Here is a 27305-nt window from a genome sequence, read left to right as displayed (position 1 = left end):
TGTTAGATGACAACGTATTGTTGCAAATATAACTGGGGTTAATTAATTAAGGCTCTCTTTTGTTTCTCATGAAGTTTTAAGTTATTTTGTATTGTTTGTGGGCATTTCCGTTATACATAGGGTTTTCTCAAAAACGTGTATTTTTAAGGATAGCCGACGATAGAGTTGTGCCTGCTCGTTTACTAAAAAAATCGCTCCCAACTAGTACGATCTCCGAAGTGTACTAGTTCTTTCTTTTAGGACATTTAGTACAGTAGTACACCGAGAGAGCGAGAGAAAAATTGTGCATATGGCGTACAGTGACGCTCGCTCGTACTCTTGGTCTGAGTCAGTCGGTTATATTTCGGTTGCGGTCGGATCACACGGATCGCTTTGCTGTCATTGTCACTTCTCGGCTCTTCGCTCCTTTCGCTCCCATTCTGTTGCGCGTGTGTGAGTGTACTAAATGTACTAGAGAGCAGAATCATTTGGGAGTCTAGTACAGTGCAGGGAATCGTGTCTTTTGTACTATTAGTACACGTACTATACAAGCCTAGCCGACGAACTTTACCTTTATTGGATAACAACAAACATTCTGAAAAGTTAACAGTTTCTGTTTCTGTAAAGTACTGTGGGACTCAGCCAATCTGCGTTAATCTGCGTTGTCCTCAGGGTTAGCATATGATTGCAGCGAGAGTATGTCGCCGCGAGATAGACTACCCGTCCTTATGTCATTGATACAGTTAGAAGAAGACGTGTGATCTATCTCGCGGCGACATACTCTCGCGGCAATCATGTGCTAGGTTCCTATACCTCTTAGACCACGTGTCAACATTTTTAAACTTTAAGCCCATCAAGACGTCAATACAGAACGGCTTTTATCAAGCCCGCCGCGTCACGTTCCGAAGCCAAACATCCGTTTAACAAAATTGCCGAATAAAGGTTTATCTCTTGTATCACGAGGCGCCGGGTCACTGCATTTTAGATAAATTGCGGCTGACTTGCCTGTGGCGATACCAGCTGCGCGACGAAGACAATTTTTCGCTGAGATGGTTACAGAAATTGAATCTATTGGAAGCCGATCACGGGTTGTGCATTTGGTTGGCTGGTTTTTATACATTTGGGCCTTGTTTCGGCGAGATTGATCGATTGGGCTAATTTACGGTAATCGGTGGGATTAGGTTGGGTTGTTAGCGGGTTGGGCCAAAATTTCATGGTTAGTTTCTTAGTTTACAGGTTTGACGTCATAGATGTAGTTGTAAAAATAATGATTTCCGACATAGCTAGAGGCGTACTTTTGCACATTTGGGCCATGTTTCGGCGGAGAGTGATCGATTGGGGAATTTAGAGCAATCGATGATATTAGGTGGGGTTCATTTTTTTATGAGGCAAACGAGCAAACAGATCGCCTGATTGTAAGCGATCACTGCCGCCCATAGACACCCGAAACGCCCATAGGCACCCGAAACACCAGAGGTGCGTTGCCGGCCTTGAAAATGGGTGTACGCTCTTTTCTTGAAGGTTTGAAGGTATCGGTCCGGAAATACCGCAGGGCAGGAAGTTTAACACGTTGTTTACGTGTTATCGGAGTGGGCATTTTCAGAATTTGGGTCTCTCCAATTAGCAAAAGTTGTTAACAAAAATTTAGTGGGTGTCAGTTCAGTGGCGACAATTAAGAATAAATCTGTCTAAAAATTTACTTTTTTAAATTCTGAATTTAGATTATTTCTTAAAGTTTATGTAATTAACACAAAAACAATATTTTTATTGAAATTCCATGCTGAATGATCCTCACAAAACTGACAGTGAATTAATTTTTGTTAACAACTTACGCTAATTGTGGGGTCCCAAATTCTGAAAAATAAATGCCCATGTTAAGGACGCTATCTTTGACATTTGCGTTTGACATCCTTCCACATCCCATATCGGCTCAATCGGATGGGGTGAAGTGAAAACGCTCCTAACTCGTTCACTGCGTCAAGCTAAAAACCTTAACCCTTGGTCTAAGCGCGACAGCGGTGAGCGGTGGCCATACGTGCGAATGAAAAGTCCCATCGCTGTGTCTCGCTCCAATGTATGGACGCCGCTCACCGCTGTCGCGCTTAGACCGATGTCGTGGCTGGGCCGTAATGTAAATACAGTGGAGTGGCTCACCTCTCGCCCTAGGCTTGGTCAGCAGCTTCTGCACGATGCCATCATACACCGTCTCTGCAGCCACACCGGAGTCTTTTACCAGCTTCTCTTTCACTGCGATGCAGATCCCACTCCTTCCCAGTAACGCTTCTAGTTCCTCAAATGCCTGTAACAAAAATAAAGTTTTCAATTAGCGATCGGATTTTGATAAAATGGATGCTAGTCGGATGTAAAAGAAGGGAAGTAGATAATTGGCCAGCAGTGGGACAATGTCTGTCAAAGCAGGATAAAAGAGTGTGATGCCAACTGAAGCTACCAGACCCTTAACACAACTTGCCTTGTCGCGCGCGAGTCCATACATCAAGCGCGACTTCAAGTAGTACTAGAGGGGCATCTATGTACAGCTAGTGATCGAGTACGTTGTGACATAACTGCACTATATCTGACGATTTTTTGATATAGTCTTTAATAAAAGAATAAGAATAAAAAAGAAGAATGATAAATACCTAGTAAACATTTTTTAATCAACAGCTAAAGATTAAACCTTTAAACTATCTCTAAGCCGTTTAATACTTGAATGCCGGTCCCGCCGCTCGTTTAAACTTTCTAAGCTTTAACGCTGGACTAATAGCTGTATTTTAAACTCGGCGGCGCTCAGCGAAGCTACAAAGAAACCGGTGTAATTTACCTGGTTCGGTGTTCAATACGGAAAACGAATGTGCTGAGGTGGCACCGTGTAGATACTTTTTTTTGTAATGTTCAAGCCAATACGAACGTGCACCTGATTGGTACATCATAATACATATATACATAAAGTCACACCTCTATTCATAAAAGAGGTAGGCAGAGCACATAAAGCTGCTCAAGTTTCAGTGCTACTCTTAGCAATTAAAAGATTGAAGGAAAATTAAATTGTCATGTATAGTCCTCCTAATCGGTTTCGATGACGGCTACCTCAGCAGATTATGAATTATTTTGCCTGTTATGAGCTCTTATGTGACTGGCCAGGCCGAACTTGATCTTAAAGATTCTTTCGCAGGCGTTATGATAGATTTGGCCAGATGTATTGTAAGTATAAGCGTACATAGGTGGGCTTTAGTCTCTCTTTGTGTTGTTGGCGTTTGGTATCTAACATCATGAGGCGGTTTTTCTCAAACAATTTAACACTTTTAAAGATAGATCGCAATGATGACCTGGGCGCGTAGCCGAATGGCACAAACGCTCACGAAACGCTCGTAGATATCTATCTCTATCGCTCTTGCGTATTGGCGCGACAGAGCCAGGCTACCTTTCGCGGCGTTTCGTTTTCGTTTCGCGTCGCAGAAATGCCATTCGGCTACGGGGCCTGTTTGTAGCAAGCTCCTCCCAACGTTATGGATTGATGTTACAGGAGTTCAGGTGTCGTTTGAGCACATCCTTGTAGCGCAGATGCTGACCGACGTGCTTCCGCTTGCCTTCCACCAATTCAGAGTAGAATACAATTTTAGGTAAGCGGCGGTCATCCATACGAAGGACATGCCCACACCACCTTAGCTGTCGCTGCATTAGTAGAGCCTCCATCCCATATAGCCCGGAACGACGCAGGACTTCAGAATATTATGACAACATGCAGCAACTGGTTGCCGGGACATAACCCACATCACAACTGACCACATATCCCACAGTTAACTTGTACGACACCTACGGGAAGAAAGGGGGTGATGAAATTCTTAATCCGTCACCACATACTTAATAACATTATCATATCAATATCAGTTAGACATATCAATTCGTGCGTTCATTTTGCTAATAGGTTTGCCTATCCGACTGCGATTTATTGTGACCACGCATGATGTCTGCGTGTCTATTGTTACTCCTTCCTTAAATATTGGTATTAAGAACAATACATTTCTCTCACCAAATAAAGGTGACTTTGTCTAAAACGTGTACTTTATCCTCGTTCTTATTTCGGTAGGTACAGCGTACCGCTACCGCTCCAGAATCAAAACAAGTCGTACATTAAACGTTATGTCCCACACGTAGCGATAAAAATTCCCCGCCGCAAACACGAAAACAACCTTTATTTTTAAGCCACCCGCTGTTTAGTTGTGTACACAAATTTTCATCCTCTCTTGGGCAGGAAGCCGAATTTTTCCGCCCGTTCGTGATAAGCAGGACTTACTTGCTCGGGGCAACCGTTTCTGTATTTTACTCTTAAACACCGACCTTTATTCGACTTAGTTTCATTGTTATGTAAACATGTTTATGTTCAATAAGGTTTGTTTACTTTAATGGTACAACTTGTACCTATCCCAAGTTACGCGTAACTATGTATAATAAAGTATCGCAGAGGTTTAGAGTTGTGATCATGTACATAATCATTAAATGAGGAGGCACATTCAAAGGTTATGATAGATGGCGCCACTTTATTAGTCCATTGCATAGATAAAGAATTTCATACGTTCTCACGTATGAAATTTGACACAGCCCACTAACCCTGAGTTAAGTGGTTGGTGCAAGTGGGCCTAAGCGGATTAGCAAAGTCATTTCTAGAAGATAGTACGTTGATTATACTTTCATGAGTAATAAAGGCTGTAACAGAGTTATGTTACTACGGATGAGGATGGACAGAGTCACGGGATGAGGTGTACTCAAATGATAAACACGAGTAGTAGGTAAAGCGTGAACAAGTAATGAACTTTATTAATAATGACGGCATCATCGCCATCAAAATAGCGTTATGTTCTGAGAAATAATAATAATTGTTTTTTTTTTTTAATGCTTATAACTCTGAAAGTAGGCGAAATCCAGAAAAGTTTATATGAAATTTTACTCTTCTAATATTATGAGGAATACGCTGTTAAAATTATTTGATTTCGACATGTTACACCGTCTACATACTTGTGTCACACCTCGGACACTGGCGATCAAATATATGAAAGAGGCGCGTTCCTAGCACACATTCTAAGCTCGTGTAGGTAAACGCGTACAATGCTTGTGTGAGTGAGATATGACAGGTCGACTGTTGGCGTTTTTGACAGGCGGTAACTGTGAGGTAACCGAGAGGGGGTGGGTGGCACTTTCAGTGGGGAGCGGGTGGCCATACTGTACGATAGTACTCTTTATTATACTGTGCTTGTGTGGTTGTCGCTGACCAATAAATATGCGTTATGTCGCAGTAAACCATTGCGTTACTGCTAAACACGGAAAGTGGCTAATTCGCTATATTAAAAGGCAAAATACTGTGCCAAGTAAACTGCTCTTTACCTATATGTATGCTGAAAAAAAAAAGACGCGGACGAAGCGTAAGAGTAGGTATTTAAATCATTTTCATACAGCTACGACTCCTCGAATAAGAAGTGTTTATGACCCTTTAACTGTTTGAATGAGAAACGCGTGTGTGAGCTCTTTTATGACTTCATGTTTACTGCTTTTTTATTAATTTTACGTTTGAGTTAGAGAAAAGGCAGTACTTATAGGTACGCTTGTTTAAACTCAAGTTATGAAAGAAAACAGTGACCTGTTTCGCCAAGTCTGTGCCTGTTTCTTTCTGGAAATTGAGTGGAACTATGAGTGAAAATTGGATATTAGATCAGCTATTATGCGTTCATTATCATCAAACAAACAAACAAAGCATTTATTGCAAACATATAACAAACATATCACATGTGGGAGTAATATGACCCTGCAAGGGCGCAGCAATCTTACAACTACTTAATAGTAGGTATATAAATAGGCTACTTGCCTCTTAGTCAAATCAGCTTATTTTTAAGAACTGTCAGAACGAATTTATACGACTTGTAATATGGAATTAATATGAAATCGAATTGAGTGACGTCACTGTCAATTCAGTTACTTTATATATTTCTACCTGACTTATTAAATAGAAATTGGATTTAAATATAACTTCTGTCCACGTTTTTCTTATAATTGTCTGATGCTTTATTTCGTGCATGGTATAAAATATTTTATTTTAAGAACGGTCAAGTTCCCTATTACAAATTATGTTGTACATCGTCGCTAGGGTGCATAATTTTCAAAATTTAAGCGACTGAAATAATTATGAAATGAGACCTTCATACCCCCTCACCCCGCTGGCTCAAGAGGTAGGGCTGAGAAAATTTGATATTTATTTATACCATTACAATCATAAGCTTACAGTGTGGTACCAAATAGATATACCAGATAATGTTGTCAAGAGGCATTTAACAATACAATACAATACTAAAACAAAATAGTTCAAAAAATCAAATACATAAATTAAATTTAGTTTTAACTAATTTCATTACAAAGTGCGCGTATTTTTAACCCCTGACGCAAAAACGACGGGGTGTTATAAGTTTGAAGTGTCTGTCTGTCTGTCTGTGTGTGTGTGTCTGTCTGTGGCATCGTAGCTCCCGAACGGATGAACCGATTTAGATTTAGTTTTTTTTTTGTCTGAAAGCTGAGTTAGTCGGGAGTGGAGCCATGTTTCATGAAAATCGGTCTACTATGTCACGGTCGGGGGTTTTTTCAAAATTTTAATTTTGTGGTTAGTTAACGTTGTTTTTATACAATAAAGTGTGCTAGCTATCGGCAAACACGTCGGAATCCTGGCTTAAAACGAGTCGGTTGAGCATCGCCGGCGCCCGAGCGCCGGGCGCGTTACTGGCGCGGCGCGTGCGCGGCCCCTCCGTCGGCGCCACGAACAGCGGCCGGCGGCGGCCGCCCGCTTGCCCATATTTTTCAGGCACAAAGAGATATACCGGGTGCCCGGTAATTAATGGACAACCTTTTAACCACCAAGAGGGCACCTTATACTGGTCCAGAAAATCGATATTAAGGTTTAGTAAAAGTCGCCTGGTTTTCGAGATTTTCACACTTTTTAAAATTTTAGGTAGTATTAAAATATTAAAAAGTGTGAAAATCTCGAAAACCAGGCGACTTTTACTAAACCTTAAAGTCGATTTTCTGGACCAGTATAAGGTGCCCTCTTGGTGGTTAAAAGGTTGTCCATTAATTACCGGGCACCCTGTATATGTTAAGTTTATGTTCCTAACAAGCCTAAATATAGTTATGAAGCCAAAAGTTCAGTTCGTTGTATTTCCATCTATGCTTTTAACGCCTGGCCTGGTCTTTCATCATTTCAACGTTTTTGATAACCATAACACATGTTAAATTATGTACAGTCAGAGCAGAGAAAAGTAGACCCCCTTGCATACAAATTAGTATGGCAGGGGGTCTTCTTTTATCTGCAGCTGACTGTACTTACTAGTTTGCCACTTGAAGGTTAAGTGTGGCTCTATTAAGTGGTTTGGTATGCATGTTCTAAATTATTTTATAATTCGCTTTTTAAAGTAGTTAAAGTAAACTAAAATCATTAGTGAAGGTTAGACCCACGTGTGGCATGTAAAACGATCATTAAGGAAAGCAATTAGTACTATTAGAACGTGTCGCGGGAAAAACTATTAATGAAATGAGTACAACATGATTCTGCTTTTATTCGCTGAAACAACACTTGTACTGTGATGTTTTAAATTCATGATAAAATGTAATAAAAATACAGAAACAATTTAAGTGGAGACAGGAGCCATAAAACTAATATCGAATAAAATTAGTGCAATGAGGAGAACTCGAACACAGAATATATATATTGATTATAAATTAATATACTTACACGGAGCACGGAGCTCGTGAGCATTGCAAGACATTTTAACAGCATATTTCTGATTCCAGTTTAAGACTAAAATGTTATTTATATTTTTTTTGGATTTCGCCTATTTTCAGACTTTACCAATAGAAAAATTTCCTCATCTGTATTTAAAAAAAATCTTGGTCTGACCAAAGAAATGCCTGGTTAAAATACTTAAAATCTCTCGCAATGCTCACTATTATACCTATGTACATATAGAAAAAATCGTACGTTTGTGTGCAGAAATCGTCACTCCTAATGCCTCTTAAGAGAAACATAAACATAATCAGCACCACATTTTATCTATTGCTAATCGAGGTTACGAAATTCATTTAAAAAATCTAATGTCTGAGATGGTTCACCCTGTTGTGGCATAATTATTTTATGAATAATTCTATTGTGCATAATCGATTTAGTCATAATTGGCTTTGTGCATAAACTGCTATGGCATAGTCAAGTTTAGCATAATCTGTTTAGGCAGATTGTGATTTGTCCGAATATTCTTTGTACATAAATTTGGTGGTCCGAATCATTTTTACGCATAAATTTTATGTGCATAAACTTAGTGTTCCGATTTAATGTTTTGCCGAATTTATTTTGGCATAACATCAGTATAGGTCGAATCTTACCTTGAAATCTATATGAATCTTATCTTAAAATTATAAACATTATTGTTTTATTTTTGTTTCACTTTTACCTAGCAGTGCGTTTTCGTTTTAGTCGCAGTTGTAACCTAACCTAACCCACTTTTTCCTAGCGGTAATTTTCTGTTGTGGTCGCAGTTCTAACCTAACCTAACCTAACCCACTTTTCCCTAGTGGTGCTTTTCTGTTGTGATCACAGTTCTAACCTAACCTAACCCATATTTCCCTAGCGGTGCTTTTCTGTTGAGGTCGCAGTTCTAACCTAACCTAACCCATTTTTCCCTAGCGGTGCGTGTTTGTTGTGGTCGCAGTTGTAACCTAACCTAACCCACTTTTTCCTAGCGGTAATTTTCTGTCGTGGTCGCAGTTCTAACCTAACCTAACCCACTTTTCCCTAGTGGTGCTTTTCTGTTGAGGTCGCAGTTCTAACCTAACCTAACCCATTTTTCCCTAGCGGTGCGTGTTTGTTGTGGTCGCAGTTCTAACCTAACCTAACCCACTTTTCCCTAGCGGTGCTTTTCTGTAATAGTCGCAGCTCTAACCTAACCTAACCCACTTTTCTGGAGCAGTGAGTATCTGTAGAGTTCGCAATTCTAACCTAGTGTAACCATTTTTCCGTAAAAGCGCATTTCTGCTTAACGAAAAATGTATGCGAAATAAGTTTCGGATAATGGGATGTATGCCAAAAATATTTATGCTCACCCAATTTCTTCCTAATGACACTCGGCCTCAATAATAGTAGGCCAATATACTTTCGGACAAAATAATATTCGAAATATCGTGAATTATACCAAACAATGTTTATGCTACATTAATTAACATTCGGCAAAAATCGATTATGCCAAATCTGTTATGACAAAAGCGTTTCGGACAAATAAAGTTATGCCACATAGAGGGAACCCGTCTGGGATAGCACGTGTCATGAATATATTTACAAATAGGTACAGCGGGGCAAATCTCGACTGGGGGACAAATGTATATAACTGGTTCATTTTTTCCATGTTTTACAATGTTTGCATTATTAAATAGAGTGTCCACCGGTTATACATGGTAGGTGTGTTCAGTGGATACATGTAGAACTCAACATCATAGTGTAATAATGGAAAAAATGGATTAGTTACAATTGCCCCCAATCGAGATTTGCCCTGCTGTGCCTTAGCAAAATATGGTATTCAAGGGGTTTATCCGAATCGCCAAAATTAACGTTTCTTGTCTGATACTCAGTTGATGTGGCTAAAATCGCAAATTGTTGATTAGGTACGGTCAGCCAAGAAAGTGGTTCACCACTTTTCGACTCCATTTTAAACACATATAAGGTCAAAAAGAGATAAACCATTTTTTGAGTGACTGTACAATGCCTTGGCAAAGATAGACATTTGGGCCATTTTGTCCACGCCACTTTTTTTTGGATTTGGAATTTTTTTATGTGTTTTCCACTCAGAATCGCGAGCTCTTTCAATCCTAATAGGAGAAAAAAAGTGTCCCAAGGTTTTTTTCCCATTCCGTTACCATTTTTTTTCATACATTTTGTATGGCGGTAACGGAATGGAAGATTCAAAAAAATGTATGGAAATATTGGGACATTTTTTTCTTCTATCAGGATCGAAATAGCTCTCGATTCTGAGTATGAATCGCGTAAAAAATACCCATGTTACAAAAAAAGTGGGGTGGACAACTTTGAAAAAAAAAAAACCGGCCAAGAGCGTGTCGGGCCACGCTCAAAGTAGGGTTCCGTAGTTTTCCGTGTTTTCCTCAAAAACTACTGAACCTATCAAATTCAAAACAATTTTCCTAGAAAGTCTTTATAAAGTTCTACTTTAGTGATTATTTTTATATTTTTTAAACATATGGTTCAAAAGTTAGAGGGGGGGACGTACTTTTTTTTCCTTTAGGAGCGATTATTTCCGAAAATATTAATATTATCAAAAAACTATCTTAGTAAACTCTTATTCATTTTTAAATACCTATCCAACAATATATCACACATTGGGGTTGGAATGAAAAAAAATATCAACCCCCACATTACATGTAGGGGGAGTACCCTAATAAAACATTTTTTTCCATTTTTTATTTTTGCACTTTGTTGGTGTGATTGATATACATGTTGGTACCATATTTCAGCTTTCTAGTGCTAACGGTTACTGAGATTATCCGCGGACGGACGGACGGACGGACGGACAGACGGACGGACGGACAGACAGACATGGCGAAACTATAAGGGTTCCTAGTTGACTACGGAACCCTAAAAAATGGCCCATTTGCAGCCCACAGGTTAAATAATATTGCTAAACACGTCTGAAATTAAAACTTTTCAAGATATTTGTTGCATGTTCGTAAGCCCTAAGGAAAAATAAGTTATTTTCAACAGTCATTGTCACACTTTGCAAGTAATTGTGATAATTACATCCACTCACGCGAGCGAGACCGCGACGAAGTGAATACTCGAGCGTAGTTCTATTGATTTACGAGGTTCCGGTACACTTCATTGTAACATAATAGGGGGTATTAGAAATATAATAGAAATACCTAGTTTAATTGGTGTGATAGTGGAATCAAACTTTACATGGTGTATTGTATTGTAGTACGGGCGATTTGCCGCAACTCGACGTCTTGCGCCTATTTTGCGCCATAAGTATATTATATTAAAAGTTAAATTTAAAGTTTAATTATTATTCTAATTTTAATATATGAACTGTAACTGTTGACGTGTAATGTATCTGTGCATTTACGAAATAAATGAATATGAATATGAATATGAATATTAAAGACTGACCAGAAAAGGCTACTTGACCCTTTTTTAAAGTATGTCTTATATTATTAATTACTGTCTAATTAAACAAAAAAAATAGTACCATATTTTATTACGACTTAAAAACCCGCAAAAAATAATTTAAAGTTTACTCTTACGTGATCAGGCAAAAACAACATCATCCATATTAATCTATAGAATATCTATGAAATGACGTACGTCGATTTAGAAAAAATATTTGACATTGTCACAGCCGAGCAACGACTATGAATTTTAATACAATAGAGGTTGCTTCTATGGAGATTAGATTATTACCTCTAATTTCCATAGTTAATTTGAATTATGTGACGTCACTCCATTGGCCAACACCGTTTTCGGAGTCCATAATTAAAAAAAAAACATACACACATCTTTAATTAAAAAAATACGCAGTCATCACGCACTTTTAATCCCCGCAAGCTATAAATATTGATTTCTTAAGTCAAATACTACAGAAAACAATAACTTGATGTGCTAAATTCGATACGAGTCTAGAGCCTAATGTATGGGGTGACAGTTCAGTTTAGTATGAAGAAAATAGTTCTAATGAAATTCCGCAACATGGCGCGTAGTTATACATTTCTGGTCAGGCTGTACATGGAACTGAAACACGAGGAAATATTTTAACAGCGTATTACTGATTACATTTTTAAGCCTAAAATGTCATTACTTATAAACTTTTCTGGCTTTCGCTTAGTTTCAGGGGCAAGTGTTATTATACCAATAAAAAAATGTTACCTACTCAGTAAAAAAGCCTTTTTAACAGTGCTGATGCCATTATACGGGGTGTTTTGTTGCGTCTGATTTACTGAAAAAATATTTAATATTGGAATATAAGAAAATATCGAAAGTAGCGCGAATTTTATCCTATCCTTCGCCTTAAGGTACCTACAGTACCTACCTATTTATATGTTAATATACTTATATGATTTATGATAGTGCTGCACTGTGGAGACAGAATAACTGTTGTCATACTCCCTAATGTAACATGATTGGATTCATGTTGACAAATATTAATCTTGATGTTACATCAACAGGATATGCATAGTCAAAGACGAGTAGATAACAATATACGTATTGTCATATAATGCTTGTACAATGTGTATGGGTGGTATTAGAATGATTGTAGTACTAGTTTAATTTTATTTGGATTACGAACAGCATCCACAATTGTTGGGTTTATTAATGTAGTGTCATTATTTTTATTGGCTTTTTAGTTGTAGACGACGCAAGCTGAAAATTTTGAATTCAATAGAGTATAGTTTGAGAATTGTGTAATGTGAAGGAAAATATCAGGACACATTAATAGTTATTTGTTATACAAGGGGGCAAAGTTGTATTTTAACGCCGAGTGTGGAATTGAAAAACGAGCAAGTGAAAGGATTCTATAGTTGAACCACGAGCGAAGCGAGTGGTTCGAGAATAGAATCCTGAACTTGCGAGTTTTTTAACACACGAGAAGTAAAATACATTTGCACCCGAGTGTAACACAAAACTTTTCCCCTCACTATAGCGAGGAAACTACAACGCAAAAAATGCGTTTATCACTGCTTCCAGTAGTTCCACAGGTGGTAAATCATCTTTATTACTAGATTCACCTACTTTTATCAATTTTAAAGCAGTTAATTTGATTTTATTCAAGGTCAAATTACTTTACCCACTAGTGGATAAAATGCGTTTTTACCCGCTGGTATTAAAGGACAAAACACGTGTTTCCGAGCTAGTGAGGGGAAAAGCATATTTGCTAAATCGGAAACGTTCGTCATTTAATATCTCTACTTAAATTATTAATTATAATGTTAGTATATATATAATCGTCACTCACGACCAAAGAGGATCGAGTATTATAGATAGTTACTGTCAAAGTAAAATCTGTAATCAACTAATCACAGTTCATAGACTGCCATCTCTCGACAAAAGCTTATAACTTTGAACCTCAGTTTTGACAATTTGGCCCATATTGTTAGTTAGTCAAATATTAATATTAACGCCATCTAGCTGATCGTTCCCCAAAGGTGTAACGCCATCTAGGCCACCGTACCTTTTTCTCTAGGGTTTTTTTAGACTTTATACGGAGTTACATTATACACTATGTAACATGCCGAAGATAAATCCTACGGCTTATACATTACCTTCTATAGTACCTACCTTTAATTTTCATGGTGTTTATTTTAAAAAAAGGAAGTGGTATTCGTAACCGCTGGCTATTCGATACCGGTTATGCTCTTAAGGCGAGATGATCTGTCAAACTAACCAATCCAAGGGGGTGAGGTGCGCGGCGTCCGGGCAGCCCCGCCCGCGCGGCGATGTTCGCTTGTCGCACGCGGGAACTCAAATTCGCGCGGCTGCATGACACAGACGGATCGCAGTCATAATGATCGCCGTATTTTAACTGGGCTTTCTTAGTTTTTTCATGAAATAGGAGGCAAATGAGCAGCTCATCGCCTGATGGTAAACGATCACCGCCTTTATTTTTTTTATTAGGTTTCATCATTTGTGTAAGTAATACTAATGATTTATAGTTACAGTGTGTTTGGTCAGCGTTGTCGGAGCTTTTAAAGACGTACCTAAAGTACAATCAATTTTATCGAACTTCTAGTAATCGCACTTATTTACAGATCGACAGGGTGAAATAAAAAGGACCATTCAAACTTTGCATAGTGACTTTTGAGGTCATTATGAACAACTTTTATTGAGGGTCCAATGCTGAAACATATATTATACGAAAAAAAATTGGATGTTCCATAGAAATGAGCTGTATCATGACAGTCGAAATGTATAAAATAGATATTTTTTTTGCGTTTTCAGCATTAGTCCCACAGTAAATAGAAGCACAATTTGATTTGATTAGAAATTACGAGTTACAACTATTTACCTGCAAATATAATTATACTGTGTAGAGAATTTAAGGAAATATACCTACTTCTCCTAAACATCATAACTGTAGCTTTTCCTAAATATATAAAAAAAACTGAAAATGGGGACATAAAAATGGGGAGAAGGGTGAAGATTAACATCTCGGCGAGTTTTCTACTTCATTTACAAGTTTTTTCTTATAAACCTATTGTTAACAGAACACAGTAACCGTCAGCTTCTTTGACCATAAACTTTATGTAAAAAGATATTATGTCATGTCACTGCTGTTTAAAAATACACATTATTTTTTTCAGCCGTGAATAAATAACGCTTTTTCATTTTCATATTGAATGCCTTTAACCTGTATACATGCCAAAGTTTCGAATTTTATTCTTGTTGTTCATGAACCTACTAATAGCAGGTTACTTACTCGTATAACGTATTTTGATGATCATGATGAAATCACTCATCCAGTCACTGATGAAATCTGTGCTATTTATGTTAAGATATGAATAAAATCTAAAGTATGAAAACTATGCAATTGAAACTTTGTCTATTTAATAAAGTTGCTATTGATATCATATCCTGACAATTGTATTTATCTGGTTTAAACCAGACCCCAAATTCGAGGATTCAGAAGAACGACAAAATGCTTCAAGAAAACAGCTTTTCTCTTCGCTTGACTCGTGTTGGTGGGGGCACTACCGCCACTAATATCTCCAAATAAAATACAACCCAGCACAAGATAAAATATCATACTTCATAATAATTTATTGATAAATCAATACCATTCTATGCCTACCTCGAATTCTCAAGTATATTCAAATCAAGTATCAACTTTTGTCAAAGGAGTCAGACAGCTTGCTGAAGGATTCGTATAATCTTGCAAATTAGACAAATATCTGTAAATATAAAGTACCGTAATCATACCCACCAAATAAAAATAAAAAAAATTGTCCAGCTTTATCAATGTATGATTATGGACTTTCATCAAAATTTATTGAGAAGTTAAAATACTGAAATCTTTTAACTATTATGGAAAAATGGCGACAGTTGACAAACAAAATTTCTGTCAGGCTGGCCACGTTTGGCATAGACATAGAAAAAATATAGACGTGCGGGTAGCACGATCTAATTAACCTTATACCAAATTTTGAAAGACAGAAATACCTACCCTACCTGATCTTCAATCAGTACTGTATCTACCGCCGCCTTTTCTTTCGAACAACTCGATATGTTTATGAAAATTATACGTAAGTTTGTTCACTAGTTGGACATCAGTCATATATTTTCTAAGTGGAAAGTTGTGCTGTAATGACGTCACAGACGCGTCATCTAGGGGTTTCTACAATCTATGATGTTTAGATATCGTAAATGTCACTTGATAACATCATATGAAAATGAAATACTTACGAGTATATATAAATTATCATTTTCTTACCTTTTCACAGTCTTTGGTTAGAATTTTCTTTATTTATTTGTTTTCTAGCACGCAATTATTTTTTCTGCCTCCTCAAAGCTTTGTTCCCCATTGTTTCAATGACACGTGACCACGCGGAGAAAACTGACACAGGTCCGTCCTCTGAAAGCGCCGCCGCGCGACTGAAGAGGCCATAAGTGCCATCGAAAATGTTTTCAATTTCAAAAAATTTTTGAAAAAAAATTTTTTTTTGCAAAAACAGGATTAGTAACGGGTCTTTAAAATTGGGTTCATAGTTGTTCCATCTTTCCTTTGCGGATTTGGTAGTATTTGATAAATATTATATTATTTTAATGACGCTACCGGCACAAACTCATCAGATTCGTCTAGATAATCTTATTACCTATATATTGAAGTAAAAAAGAAGTCAAAAAAGTTTTTATCCCAGCTATGGGAACGATTTATTGTTTGAAGAAGAGGTAACTTTGGGATCATTTTCTATCGAGCGAAGTTGTAACATTCACGTTGTTCAACTCCATAACATACTCACCAGATGCTGAAATTTAACATATATCGTTTTCAGATTTTTCCATTGCGTTTTCCTATGTTTTTAACGGCTTCAAAAAACGAGTGCGCGCAGCGTTTACGGAAATATATCGCCTTAAATGGATCACCGGCATTAACGTTACATCCTGTATGTCTTTGCTCACGAATTAAAGCATAAAATTATAAAAATTCTCGTTTCCATAATGTAAAATGAGAGCTGTCATAACACGATTAGAAACCAGCGAGTATAATAATTATAATTGCTTTAGAAACGCGAGCATACGAGTTGATAACAATATTTGTCTGCTCTCACAAACTCTGAATTTGTCAGCCACTCTGGAAGCTACGGGCGTGAAATGCCTTAACACAATAATGTTAGGAAATATGTAAATTAAATGCCAACAGAGAATGCAAGTGGAGCCTTGGTTTTCTAGTTTCGCGAAGTATTTTTTGTCTACAAATTTCTGGTAAAATATACCATGTTTTTTGTTTTCCGTTAAATTCGACACGTAGCTAGGTTCATTATCAGGTCAGGAACCATCTTGTATATCACTTTTTGGTTAAATTCGCAAAACTAATATTGGAATCTTAAACTTGCTCGGGCTTCAATATTGGCACGACTGCGGATAAACAACGACTTTGCCCCCTTGTAAAACAAATAACTATTATCGGCTTGATAATTTTAGTGAACGTTTATTTATGAATAAGGGGGTAAGTTTACAACAGCAACGTACTATCATCTGCTAAAGTGCATAGCGAATTTATCAATGAATTATTTCATAATTTCTCCATGCACTTTTGCAGGTGATAGTACCTTCTCCCTGAGGGTAAACTAGGTCTTCTTAGCATGTATGACTAATAAAAATAATAATTTTACAAGTACGTTGAATCATATTACAGAAGAACTTAATTATATACAATATAAAACTTAACAATAACTTTATAATAAACTAATTGAACTAAATACCTACTTAAAAAATAAACTTATAATAAATAAAAATGATACTAACAGTCAAATAAGGAAGTACTAAATAGGAATAAAAAAAAAGTCATAGAAAGAAAACCCCGTCCAGCGAGTCCTCGTGCGGCATCGACCCCAGGACGCTGGCCGCATTACCTCTCTGGATTGCTAGCGATATACGCTGGGAGAGGTAAGCGTCAGCCCTTGGGTCGCCGGAGCATTAGTCCGGTTTCTTCACGATGTTGTCCTCCACTTTCCCACTTAAAATTCCTTTGCAATATTTTTACATTTAACTAGAAATGATGCTATTTACAAACTTTCCGTAGAACTAACAAGTATGTAGACCAAATTGCTTCTGTTAGAAGTTTCCCCTGGAGAAGATAAGGCTATGCAAAGTTCCTGCAACAAATTCTTCTGGTACTTAATTTCAATTAGCATAGTTTAAACTACGAGTTCATTTCAGTTAGTATCTTAGTTTAATATTCTGTTTTATAGAAGAACAATTTGTAAGGCAAGACAGTTTTAAAAGTGAGGAAGCTACAGACTTCTAAAATGGGTTTGGAAACTGTCAAAAGTTTGCATAGGTAGGGACATCATGCTTGCCCCTGTAATTGACAACATTTCATATTTTTGAGTACTACTTTTTATTGTTTGGTTTGAAAGAACTCTTATTTTCAAAAAAACTGCTATATTTTAATGCGAAAATCCCTTTTTATTACTACTTCGAGCAGAAAGGGCGTAAGTTACAAATGTCAAGACTCAACTTAATGACGTCAAATGTGTTGTTTCATACACCTAAGAAAACGACAAATTCATTCCTAAAAAAAAGTTTTAACAGTTAGCATAAACAGTCCGATATGTCTGGCGGTCAAGTGTCACTGTCAACAAATATTGAATAACTATGAGCTATGAAATGTAGAAGTATAAGGAAGGAAATCTGTCAAAGTAGAATAGTCGAAAAATGACGTGTCAAACCCTTATGTACCTGCAATTGCAGCGCCACCTATCTATGGTTTTATATGTGCACTTCTGATACTTATAAAGCTTTCGCTCTTTACCTCTAATCTCCATACTACGAGCGGTGACAAACTCAAGTGACATCCCAACCGGAAGATTTTTTTGTTATAGTGGCAGCTCCGAACAACTATGTAACGTCACTTCCCCTTTAAACTATTTTTAAGAATTTTTTACTAAAAATATGGAAAAAAAATATTGAAAAATATAATTTTGTGATCTACAGGCGTATATCTCGAAATGGTTTTTGATTTAGGGACATTGAAAATTTTGAAACATTGTCAATTTAAACCATGACAAAACTGTTGGCAACGTGCGTCGACAGAGTGGTGATGATTGTCATAAATTTGTTAAAAATCATCAAATCATTTGCATTTATACAAGTCATATGGCCAACAACAACATTAATGCTTGCGGCTACCGTTACAACTTATTTTTGTCACCATAAAGTTTAATACGGAAAAGCCGACAAAATGAGGTCAGTACCAGTCCGTGCACGTAGCGAATAGGGTAAACTAGTGACAGTATAAGTCTTACTGTATGTATACTATCAATTTCCAGTAAAGAAATAGAGCACTACGTTTATGAAGAATTTGATTTCACGACCGGCCTAGTCAGCTGTGAAGTGAAAACCGTGCGAAGCCGGTAGTCTCATCATCCTCCTTGCGTTATTCCGGCATTTGCCACGGCTCATGGAAGCCTGGGGTCCACTTTGACAACTAATCCCAAGATATAATCCCAATCCCACTAGTTTTACGAAAGCGACTGCCATGTGACTTTCCAACCCGAAGGGTAACTAGGCCTTATTGGAATTAGTCCGGGTTGATCACGATGTTTTCCTTCACCGAAAAGCGACTGTCACATATCTAATGACATTTCGCACATAAGTTTCGCAAAACTCATTGGTAAGAGCCAGGGTTCGAACCGCTGAAAGTAGTCTAGGGTTAGAATTTCGAATACCCAGTAAGGGCACTTATTTGTGTGATAAGGAAAACTAATGAAATAAGGGTGTATTTATAGACGTTAAACTTTCATTTTAAATATATACCTACGGATTTACTAATACCATACTTGATAATGGGTTCCATGTGACTCGAAACATATTGCCGAATTGAAATATATAAATAAGTACTGTAAGAGAGACGGCCTATTGGCGAAGGGCATCCATATATTTAAAACACTCTTTATATCAATATCTTTTTATTTCAAGGGAGTTAAATCACAAACAACTACTTTCAATCGCTGCTTCTATTCGAATGCCCCGTCAAGTGTTCGTTCTCCTTGACGTTTATCTATTATTCTAAATTCAAATCGGGGATTGCCAGTCAGCGACCATCAAAATGCTGTAAAAGGTTTCATTCCGTATATGAAACCTCTTACAGAAGCTCTACGTATTAACACTTAAAGTACATCCATTGGTTGAGACTAGGAGGACGATCTGTCTAAAAAATGTGGGACGTAGGGAACGAACGAAATAAAGCCATTTAAAATATTTCCATTTACTCTGTAATTTACCTAAGCCTAGCATTTATGTTGTCAGAGGCTGTTTAAAAATTCGCTTACGAGTGTGTCGTGCGATTAAGGGCTAAAGTATATAAATTGGGGATTGTGTCAGCTGAGCCGGCTTTAGTAACCCTTTCTGACTGGTATTCTCATTGCCTGAGTTGAATCGGGTTCAATATCAGACCACCGGGTCTACAACCGTGTTCCCAAACACTCGGTCATTAGTTGGAATACCCCAGGGGGTTTAGTCCGTGGGAGTCGGACATACCCCCTTGGCTCTCCCCGGCCAGTGGTAGGATCCATAACGGAAAACAACCAGGTCACCAAAAAAAATGCTTCTCAACATCAGAGCAAAAGCATTTTGGGGTATTCTTGTACATACTTTTATTCCTACATAAACTCACGCCTCTATTTCCAACAGAGGTAGACCACATGAAACTGCTCAAGTTCAGTACCACTCTAAACAAAGAAAACAAAATCCCACAAAAAAAAAAGGGTGATGAAATCCTTAGTCCGTCACCACAAAGCAAATTTAAATCAGAAATTGTTGTACCTTTTGATTAAAACCAACAGTTCAATTTATGAAAATATGTAACTTTAGTAGGGCATCACACACAATTTTTTAGCCGAACAAGACCGTCGATTAAAAAAATGTTTACTTACACGGTATTTTTTCTGTACCTACATACTCGTATCTGTCGCAACTGTCGCAAGGGATTTTGGAGAAAAAAAAACTGACCAAAAGTCCTGGAATTTAATGGGTTTTCATGTTCAGTGATCCAAAGTTTGGAAAATACATTATGGTATTTCCAGAATGGAATACATTTTTTCTTTTCATACTTCTTTTAAAAAACTTTCGGCAAGCTTTTGAAATAACATCATTGTAGGATTATAGCGGGAGCGGTCTGTCTCATTCAGCACTGCCTGAAAATAATGTTGGCTTTAAAACATGGGTGTTTTCAACTAAATAATTAATTGAATAGAGTCAGCATCACAAACAGCGGTTCAGACCATAATTATACACAGTATAATAAAGAGTACTATCGTACAGTATAGCCACTCCCGCTCCCTGATGAAAGTGCCGCCCACCCCCTCTCGGTTACCTCACAGTTACCGCCTGTCAGAAGCCCGACCAGTCGACCTGTTATATCTCACTCATACAAGCTTGGTAGCTTGGTACGCGTTCACCTACACGAGCTTAGAATGTGTGCTAGGAACGCATTGTTCGAGGTGTGCCATATAGCAAATGTAAATAAACACATACGTATATATTATACACCGTGGTTTTTTTGTTATAACACAACCGTCATCACTTAGATTAATTATCACGTTTTTATTAAATTAAAAAAAAAAACTTGGTTTAAAGAAAATGTCAGAGGCCTTTAAGAAGAATATTAAAGTTAGTGTCACGTTCCTGACGGCACATGGACATGGCAAGTAGAAAGTTTAAAAGGTTTTTCTTTGGAATAACTCTATAACACTTAAGAGTTAAGACACTAGTTTCAGAAAAAACAATTGTAACCGACCTAAAATAATCTTCCAATAAAGTTAACGGAAATCAATGAAACAGATTGTAATTAGTAATATAGGTAGAACAGTTAGATTGACGAAATATGAGCCAAATATATCGAAATTATCGAAGACAGAGCAAAAATAATAGTTACGAACAACTTTTCGAAGATCTATGTCAAGTTTAGCATCATCATTCCCTTGCCCTTTTCCCATTATTTGGGGTCGGCGCAGCAGATCATCTTCCTCCATTTCTCTCTATCAGCCGTCATTTCCATACTAATACCTTTCACTCTCATATCGTTGTTCACACATTCCATCCATCTTTTCTTAGGCCTTCCACTACCATTGTATCCATTCACTTTCATATTTACCACTCGTTTTATAACATTGCTTTCATTTCATCCCTCCGCATTACATGCCCATACCATGCTAATCTACTTCCTCTCAATTTCTCTGTCACTGGCGCTACTTTCAGGCTTCCTTTTATATACTCATTCCGAATCCTATCCAGTCTTGTCACACCATACATCCATCGCAACATTCTCATTTCATTCACATGCAGTCTTCTCTCATCATTCGTCTTGGTGGCCCAGCACTCACTTCCATACCTACAGGACGACAGGTCGGATAACTGATTTATAAATTTTCCCCTTCAGCCTGAGAGGCATTCGGGGATCGTATTATCAGATAGCATTGCACTACACGATCACAGTGTAATAATATAATGTCTCCTTGGAATGAGAATATGAGGTTAGTTCTGAAGAAAATAACATTTGTCTTCTCCACGTTTATTACGTAATGGGTACAAGTGACATCCCAATCGGAAGATCTTTTTGGTTATATATAGTGGCAGCTCTGAATAGTCTGACTCAACTGTGTAACGTCACTTCCCCTTTAAACTATTTTTAAGATTTTTTTACTAAAAATAAGGAAAAAAATATTAAAAAATATATTTTTGTGATCTACAGGCGTACATATATCTCGAAATGGTTTTCGATTTATGGACATTGAAAATTTTGAAACGTTGTCAAATTTCATTGTCAACCAAGTCAAAAGTGACTCAGTATTTTCCTATTATTTGTATCTATGTATGTGTAATCAAAGACATATGTAACTCCGTATAGATGGATAAAGTCTAAGAAAAAAACGTACCTCAAAGCCCTAGAGAAAAAGGTACGGTGGCCTAGATGGCGTTATAGGCTATTACTGAACCAGTGAGCTACAACCTCGACCTTGTCGTCACTTTCCATCAGGTGCGACTAAGGTCAATGGCCAGGTTATATATAAAAAAAAAGCCTTTGGGGGACCGCTTCGCTACATGGCCCTAATATTAAATATTTGACATTTTAACACAATTGGATGCTGATACGAAATAATGTGTTATCCCACATGAATTTTGCAATAAAATGTCAAGTTTAATCGTCAAATTTTTGAGTTGACATCTTATTGCAAAATGCGTGTGGGTTAACACAGTCATTATTGCGTATCAGCTATCCACATATCAAGCTAACAATATGGGCCAAATTGTCAAAACTGAGGTTCAAAAGTTTTAAGCCTGCGTCGAGAGATGGCAGTCTATGCACTGTGATTACACATTTTACTTTGAGAGGATGTGTCTATAATACTCGATCCTCTTTGGTATAATGTAGGTAAATATTGTACAAGTTTTGTGTAATTTGTAAAGCAAGATCCGCTAGTAATTTGTACTTATATTATAGGGCAAATATAGCCAAACCCATCTTAAAGGCTGGCAACGCACCTCCAACACCTCTGGTTTTTCGGGTGTCCATGGGCGGCGGTGATCGCTTACCATCAGGCGACCTGTCTGCTCGTATGCCTCCTATCCCATAAAAAAAACCATGAATTGTTTCAAATAGGTACTAAATAAACACTTAGTACCTACTCGTAAGCTAAGACGCCAACCACTTTCCTTTGAGATGTCTTACTCGTAAACAGCCTTAAGTTGCCAAAGCTTGCACAAGTGCACAGCTAAAGACAGTTAACGTCGGTACACGAAACGCGAGTTACGATTCGACTTCAGTACTGGATTTGGCTTTGAAGAGCTGCAATGCACTTAGAGAGTAAAACAGGTTATTGAATATATAATGGAATTATCTTACACAAAATGACTTAAGGTAAGGACACACTTGTCCCACGTATACGACGTGTATGGACATCAGACGTTGTTGTAAGTTCTCCAGGTGCACTCCTGTACAATGTTTTCTGGTTCAGAGAGTGAATTTAAAGACGATTTAGCTTTCTTATTTTTAAATGTAAATCTCCACGCCACAAAGAAAAAAGAAAGAAAGAAGAGAAGATATTGGGTTCATGGTTTATATAGAGGGAGAAAATGTTGGTGAATACCACAAATATTATTGCAGAAATTGGAATGTGATGACGACCGATTCTATATGTATTCTATATGTCTAAAGAACAATTTGAGGAGACCGCGGTATGTCTGACGCGCCGCAACGTAAGATCTCTAGAAACACACTAATCGTACGCGTGGGAAAGCGTGTGATATCCCCTCCACATTACCATACCGATCTGGCGCGACAGGTCGAACGTTGCATGGGGCGCGTGGGATAGCAATGACAAATATGTTTCTAAGCATACAAATATCAGGGTCCAGATTTCATAATGCATTGCATACGTTGCGTACGTGGGACAAGTGTGTCCTTACTTTAAGTCCCGCGGTAAGCTCGAGATTGGCTCGAGACAGCTTGTGTTACGGGCAACGAACTCACAAATAAATGCCCTCACCGGGATTCAGTCACGTTTTCACTCATCAAATTCACTATTATTTGATGCAAAACAGGCTGGAAAAGCTTATTTATCAACAAGCTACGTTCACGTGTACGGAATACTGACACTGACAGCTGTCGTCTGAGTAGCGTTCCAATATTACATCTTGGTTTCAAATACATGTTAGGAAAATTGGTAAAGGTTAATTTTGAACATAATTCCTGGGAAATATATTTAGAATGCAATATTTGATGTAACTTTTAGAAAGAAATTTGATATTTTACCACGGATTTGATATACAAAACTGGATTAAAACCTTTGATAAAGTAATATTTGTATATTTATATTTACCATAATATAAAATGTTTCCTTACGTACTAGAAATCAATAAAAGATATCTCCACCTTGCTCTAGAACACGTGCAATCATGCAGGTGTTACTGTTGAGAAGCAAAAACGTACATGCTGAGATGTCTTGGACATTAATGCCTAAGGCGTACGACTTAGTAAACAAAACAGTTACGACCTTTTTCTTATAAGTGTAATTTAGCGGCTATCCATTGTTATTTGTCGCCAGTAGCTCTTTTGTCGCTCTTTTGTAGCCCTTTTGTAGCCCTTTTGTAGCTCTTTTGTCGCTCTTTTGTCGCTCTTTTGTAGCCCTTTTGTCGCTCTTTTGTCGCTCTTTTGTAGCCCTTTTGTAGCCCTTTTGTCGCTCTTTTGTAGCTCTTTTGTCGCTCTTTTGTAGCCAGTCGCTCTTTTGTAGCCCTTTTGTCGCTCTTTTGTAGCCCTTTTGTAGCCCTTTTGTCGCTCTTTTGTAGCTCTTTTGTCGCTCATTTTTATCTATAAAAGGGTCGGAGCGAGCCGACGCGCGTCATTCTTAAAATATCCACAAGACTAACAGTGTCTCTGGCTTTTGTGTGTTACTGGTGAGTGAAGTTGTTCTGCTATTATTTCTCTGTTTGTTTTTACTTGGAAATTATTCTAAGTGATTGTAAACTTTGAAATTGTGTCTCTGTTTGATTGTGCGGGGACAATATCGTCGTACAGTTGAACTTAGACCTGTAGTGGAATTGCTTTACTGTCAGTTGTGGGGTTATTTTAGTGTTCTATTTATAGTGTAGTGTTACATTTAAATTGATGTGTATAGTGAAGTTTTCTGTGCTTTGTTTCATGAGTGCCGTTAAGCAATACAAAGACTGGGTCGATGTATGGCTGGTGCTTGGAGATAAGTCTGTGTTTGGTTTTGTAGGGAGTAATTCTTGCAAAACTAAGCTTAGATTATAGCACGTAAAGGAAACTTCACTCGTTTGTTTAGTTGGTCAGTAAAATTGAATTTAGTAATTTTCTATGGGGTTATTTTGTGAAAGTTATAAGCCAGATCATTGTTTGTGACAGACTGTTGTCCGGCTAGGCGCTTCTTCCCTTACGGTGTCAAATAAGAGGCGTTTAGGGGTCTTTTTGTTCCAAGTGGAGGGCTTGGGCGCTTTTATTTACTTACAAAAGCGTATTTTCTCACCGGTCTCAAAGAGTCCAACTGTTAGATGGAAGTGAGGACTTTCACGATTGACGAAAGACATTAGGAGTAATCCTTGCTCACTGAAGTCGGCAGTATTTGAGGCTGGGGTCCTATATATATTTATATTTATTTACTCGGTGCTTTGGTTCATGCTGGCGTTGGTCGCTGGGGATTTCGGTTGTGATCGATCCACATCTAAGTAAAGTTTGATCGCGGCTGGGTCTCCCATGTGGCTGGTACTGGTGTGTCCTAAAATACTGGATATATACACGGATAGGGCGATCTACTCTCTGCTACCCTAGCCCGCGGGCAAGAGCAGAGGGGGGGATAAGAACACAAGCCTATAGGTTTCCTATCTCAGCTTCGCTGGCTGAACTGTACAGCTTATGGTAGGGATACACTTGTACATATTCTGAACACAAGATCTATGGTAAGTGAGGGTCTGTGTTTCAGATATGTTAGAGTAGGGAAAACGATAGGACTAGGGTAAAGTCACACACTATTTATATGAATGTAGAGTTCTTTTATGATTGGTCTTAAATTATAATTGGTCAACGTGTATTGTGGAGAAATAATTTAACTACTACTACTTATATGGTTTAAATGGATTTTAAATGTGGTGTTTATTATCTTAAAATATGTGATAAAACTGGTAATTTATAAAACCTCTTATTACTTAATTTATCTGAGTGAAATTAATAATTGTGGTAGCAATTTCTGATTCTTCGTGTAGCATCGAGCCAGTGAGTGTTGCTAACTAGTTTTTCAAGGTAAATTCTATCAAGTTGGTTAGGGAAACAAACTATTCTTTGGAATAAAAAGCATAGGTTTGTTATAGGGCCCAGTGGCATGCGAGCGCCGTCCACTGATGACAAGTCAAAAGCTTCAAGGAGTTACTAGACTTACTTACTTCGTTCTCAGTGGTAGCAACTACTCGGAGCCTTGATGATACATTAGAAGGATCGAGAAGTTATGGTCTATTAGCAGTATTGGGGAAAAGGGGGGTTTAGCTAATCAAGTAAGTAAGTAAATAAGTCGAACCCAAGATCATCGGCTTAGCTGGCAGGGTCACTATCCATTAGTGCTAGACCGGTCGTCAAACACTTGTTCAGTTTAAAAAATATTTACTAAAAGTGCATGACTACTGCTGCCCTCATTTTTTAGAATTTTCTATAATAAATCTCACAGAATCAAATTAGTTCCAATGGCCGCCGCTAGCATAAATACGGGCATCTAGGGATTAAAGGGTAGAAAAGTTATTGCCACTACATCGAGCGTGATATTACTTTTAAATTATCTACCGGGATATTTTACTTTTTCAATAAACGAGTAAGTATTTCTTTAGTTTTGTTACTGTACTTTTATAGACTTATCTTGTTATTTTTGTAGCTGGGCGTTTTCCAAATTAAATCCCGAATATCGAATTTCACCAGATCTGTACGTGTCTGGGATCATTCTTTTCAGAATCAGAAGCTGATTCGATCCCGACGATAAAAAATGTGTCGTATTTTTTTTCCTTTTACGTCACGATTTTAGTATGAACTTACTACGAGCGTGACGTATTGGAAACTCGAATTTTGTATGGACAATTTGGGACTTTTTTTATCGTCGGGATCGAATCAGCTCGTGATTCTGAGAAGAATGAGCCCAAACACGTCCAGATCTGGTGAAATTCGATATTCGGGATTTCATTTGGAAAACGCCCAGCTACGCACGCGTTTTATCGAATGTCCAGAGTCCGGAATACCACGTACAATTGTATTCCGGACATTTGATAGGCGTGCGTGGAGCGAAAACCTGACATACCTGAACTTGAACTGGAGATGCATGAATAGACATTATTTATTTTACAAGGGGCCAAATTTGTTGTTAACCGCAGGTGCCAATATTAATACCCGGTCAAGCGAAAGATTCCAATATAAAAAGTGGAATTTTGAGCGTTGCGAGTGTTTCAAGGCACAAAGGTTAAACAAACTTTGCCACCGAGTGAAACACAAAATTTTTCACCACACCAACACGAACAAAATACTGACTTACGA

The 27305-nt window shown here is 37.7% G+C and overlaps 1 protein-coding gene across 1 annotated transcript in view; it reads right to left on the bottom strand.

The window, feature by feature from the left end:
- The window catches only part of LOC125230620 (metabotropic glutamate receptor 2-like), a 484421-nt gene that overhangs the window by 99778 nt on the left and 357338 nt on the right, over positions 1–27305 (bottom strand). The window contains 1 exon segment of the mRNA XM_048135836.1: positions 2134–2278. Coding sequence (XP_047991793.1) covers positions 2134–2278 — 145 coding nt within the window.

Source organism: Leguminivora glycinivorella, chromosome 10, assembly GCF_023078275.1.
Source record: "Leguminivora glycinivorella isolate SPB_JAAS2020 chromosome 10, LegGlyc_1.1, whole genome shotgun sequence".
In the NCBI taxonomy this organism is placed as follows: Eukaryota; Metazoa; Arthropoda; class Insecta; order Lepidoptera; family Tortricidae; genus Leguminivora; species Leguminivora glycinivorella.
Note: the sequence above shows the minus strand (reverse complement) of the source record. Positions and strands in the feature narration are given on the sequence as shown.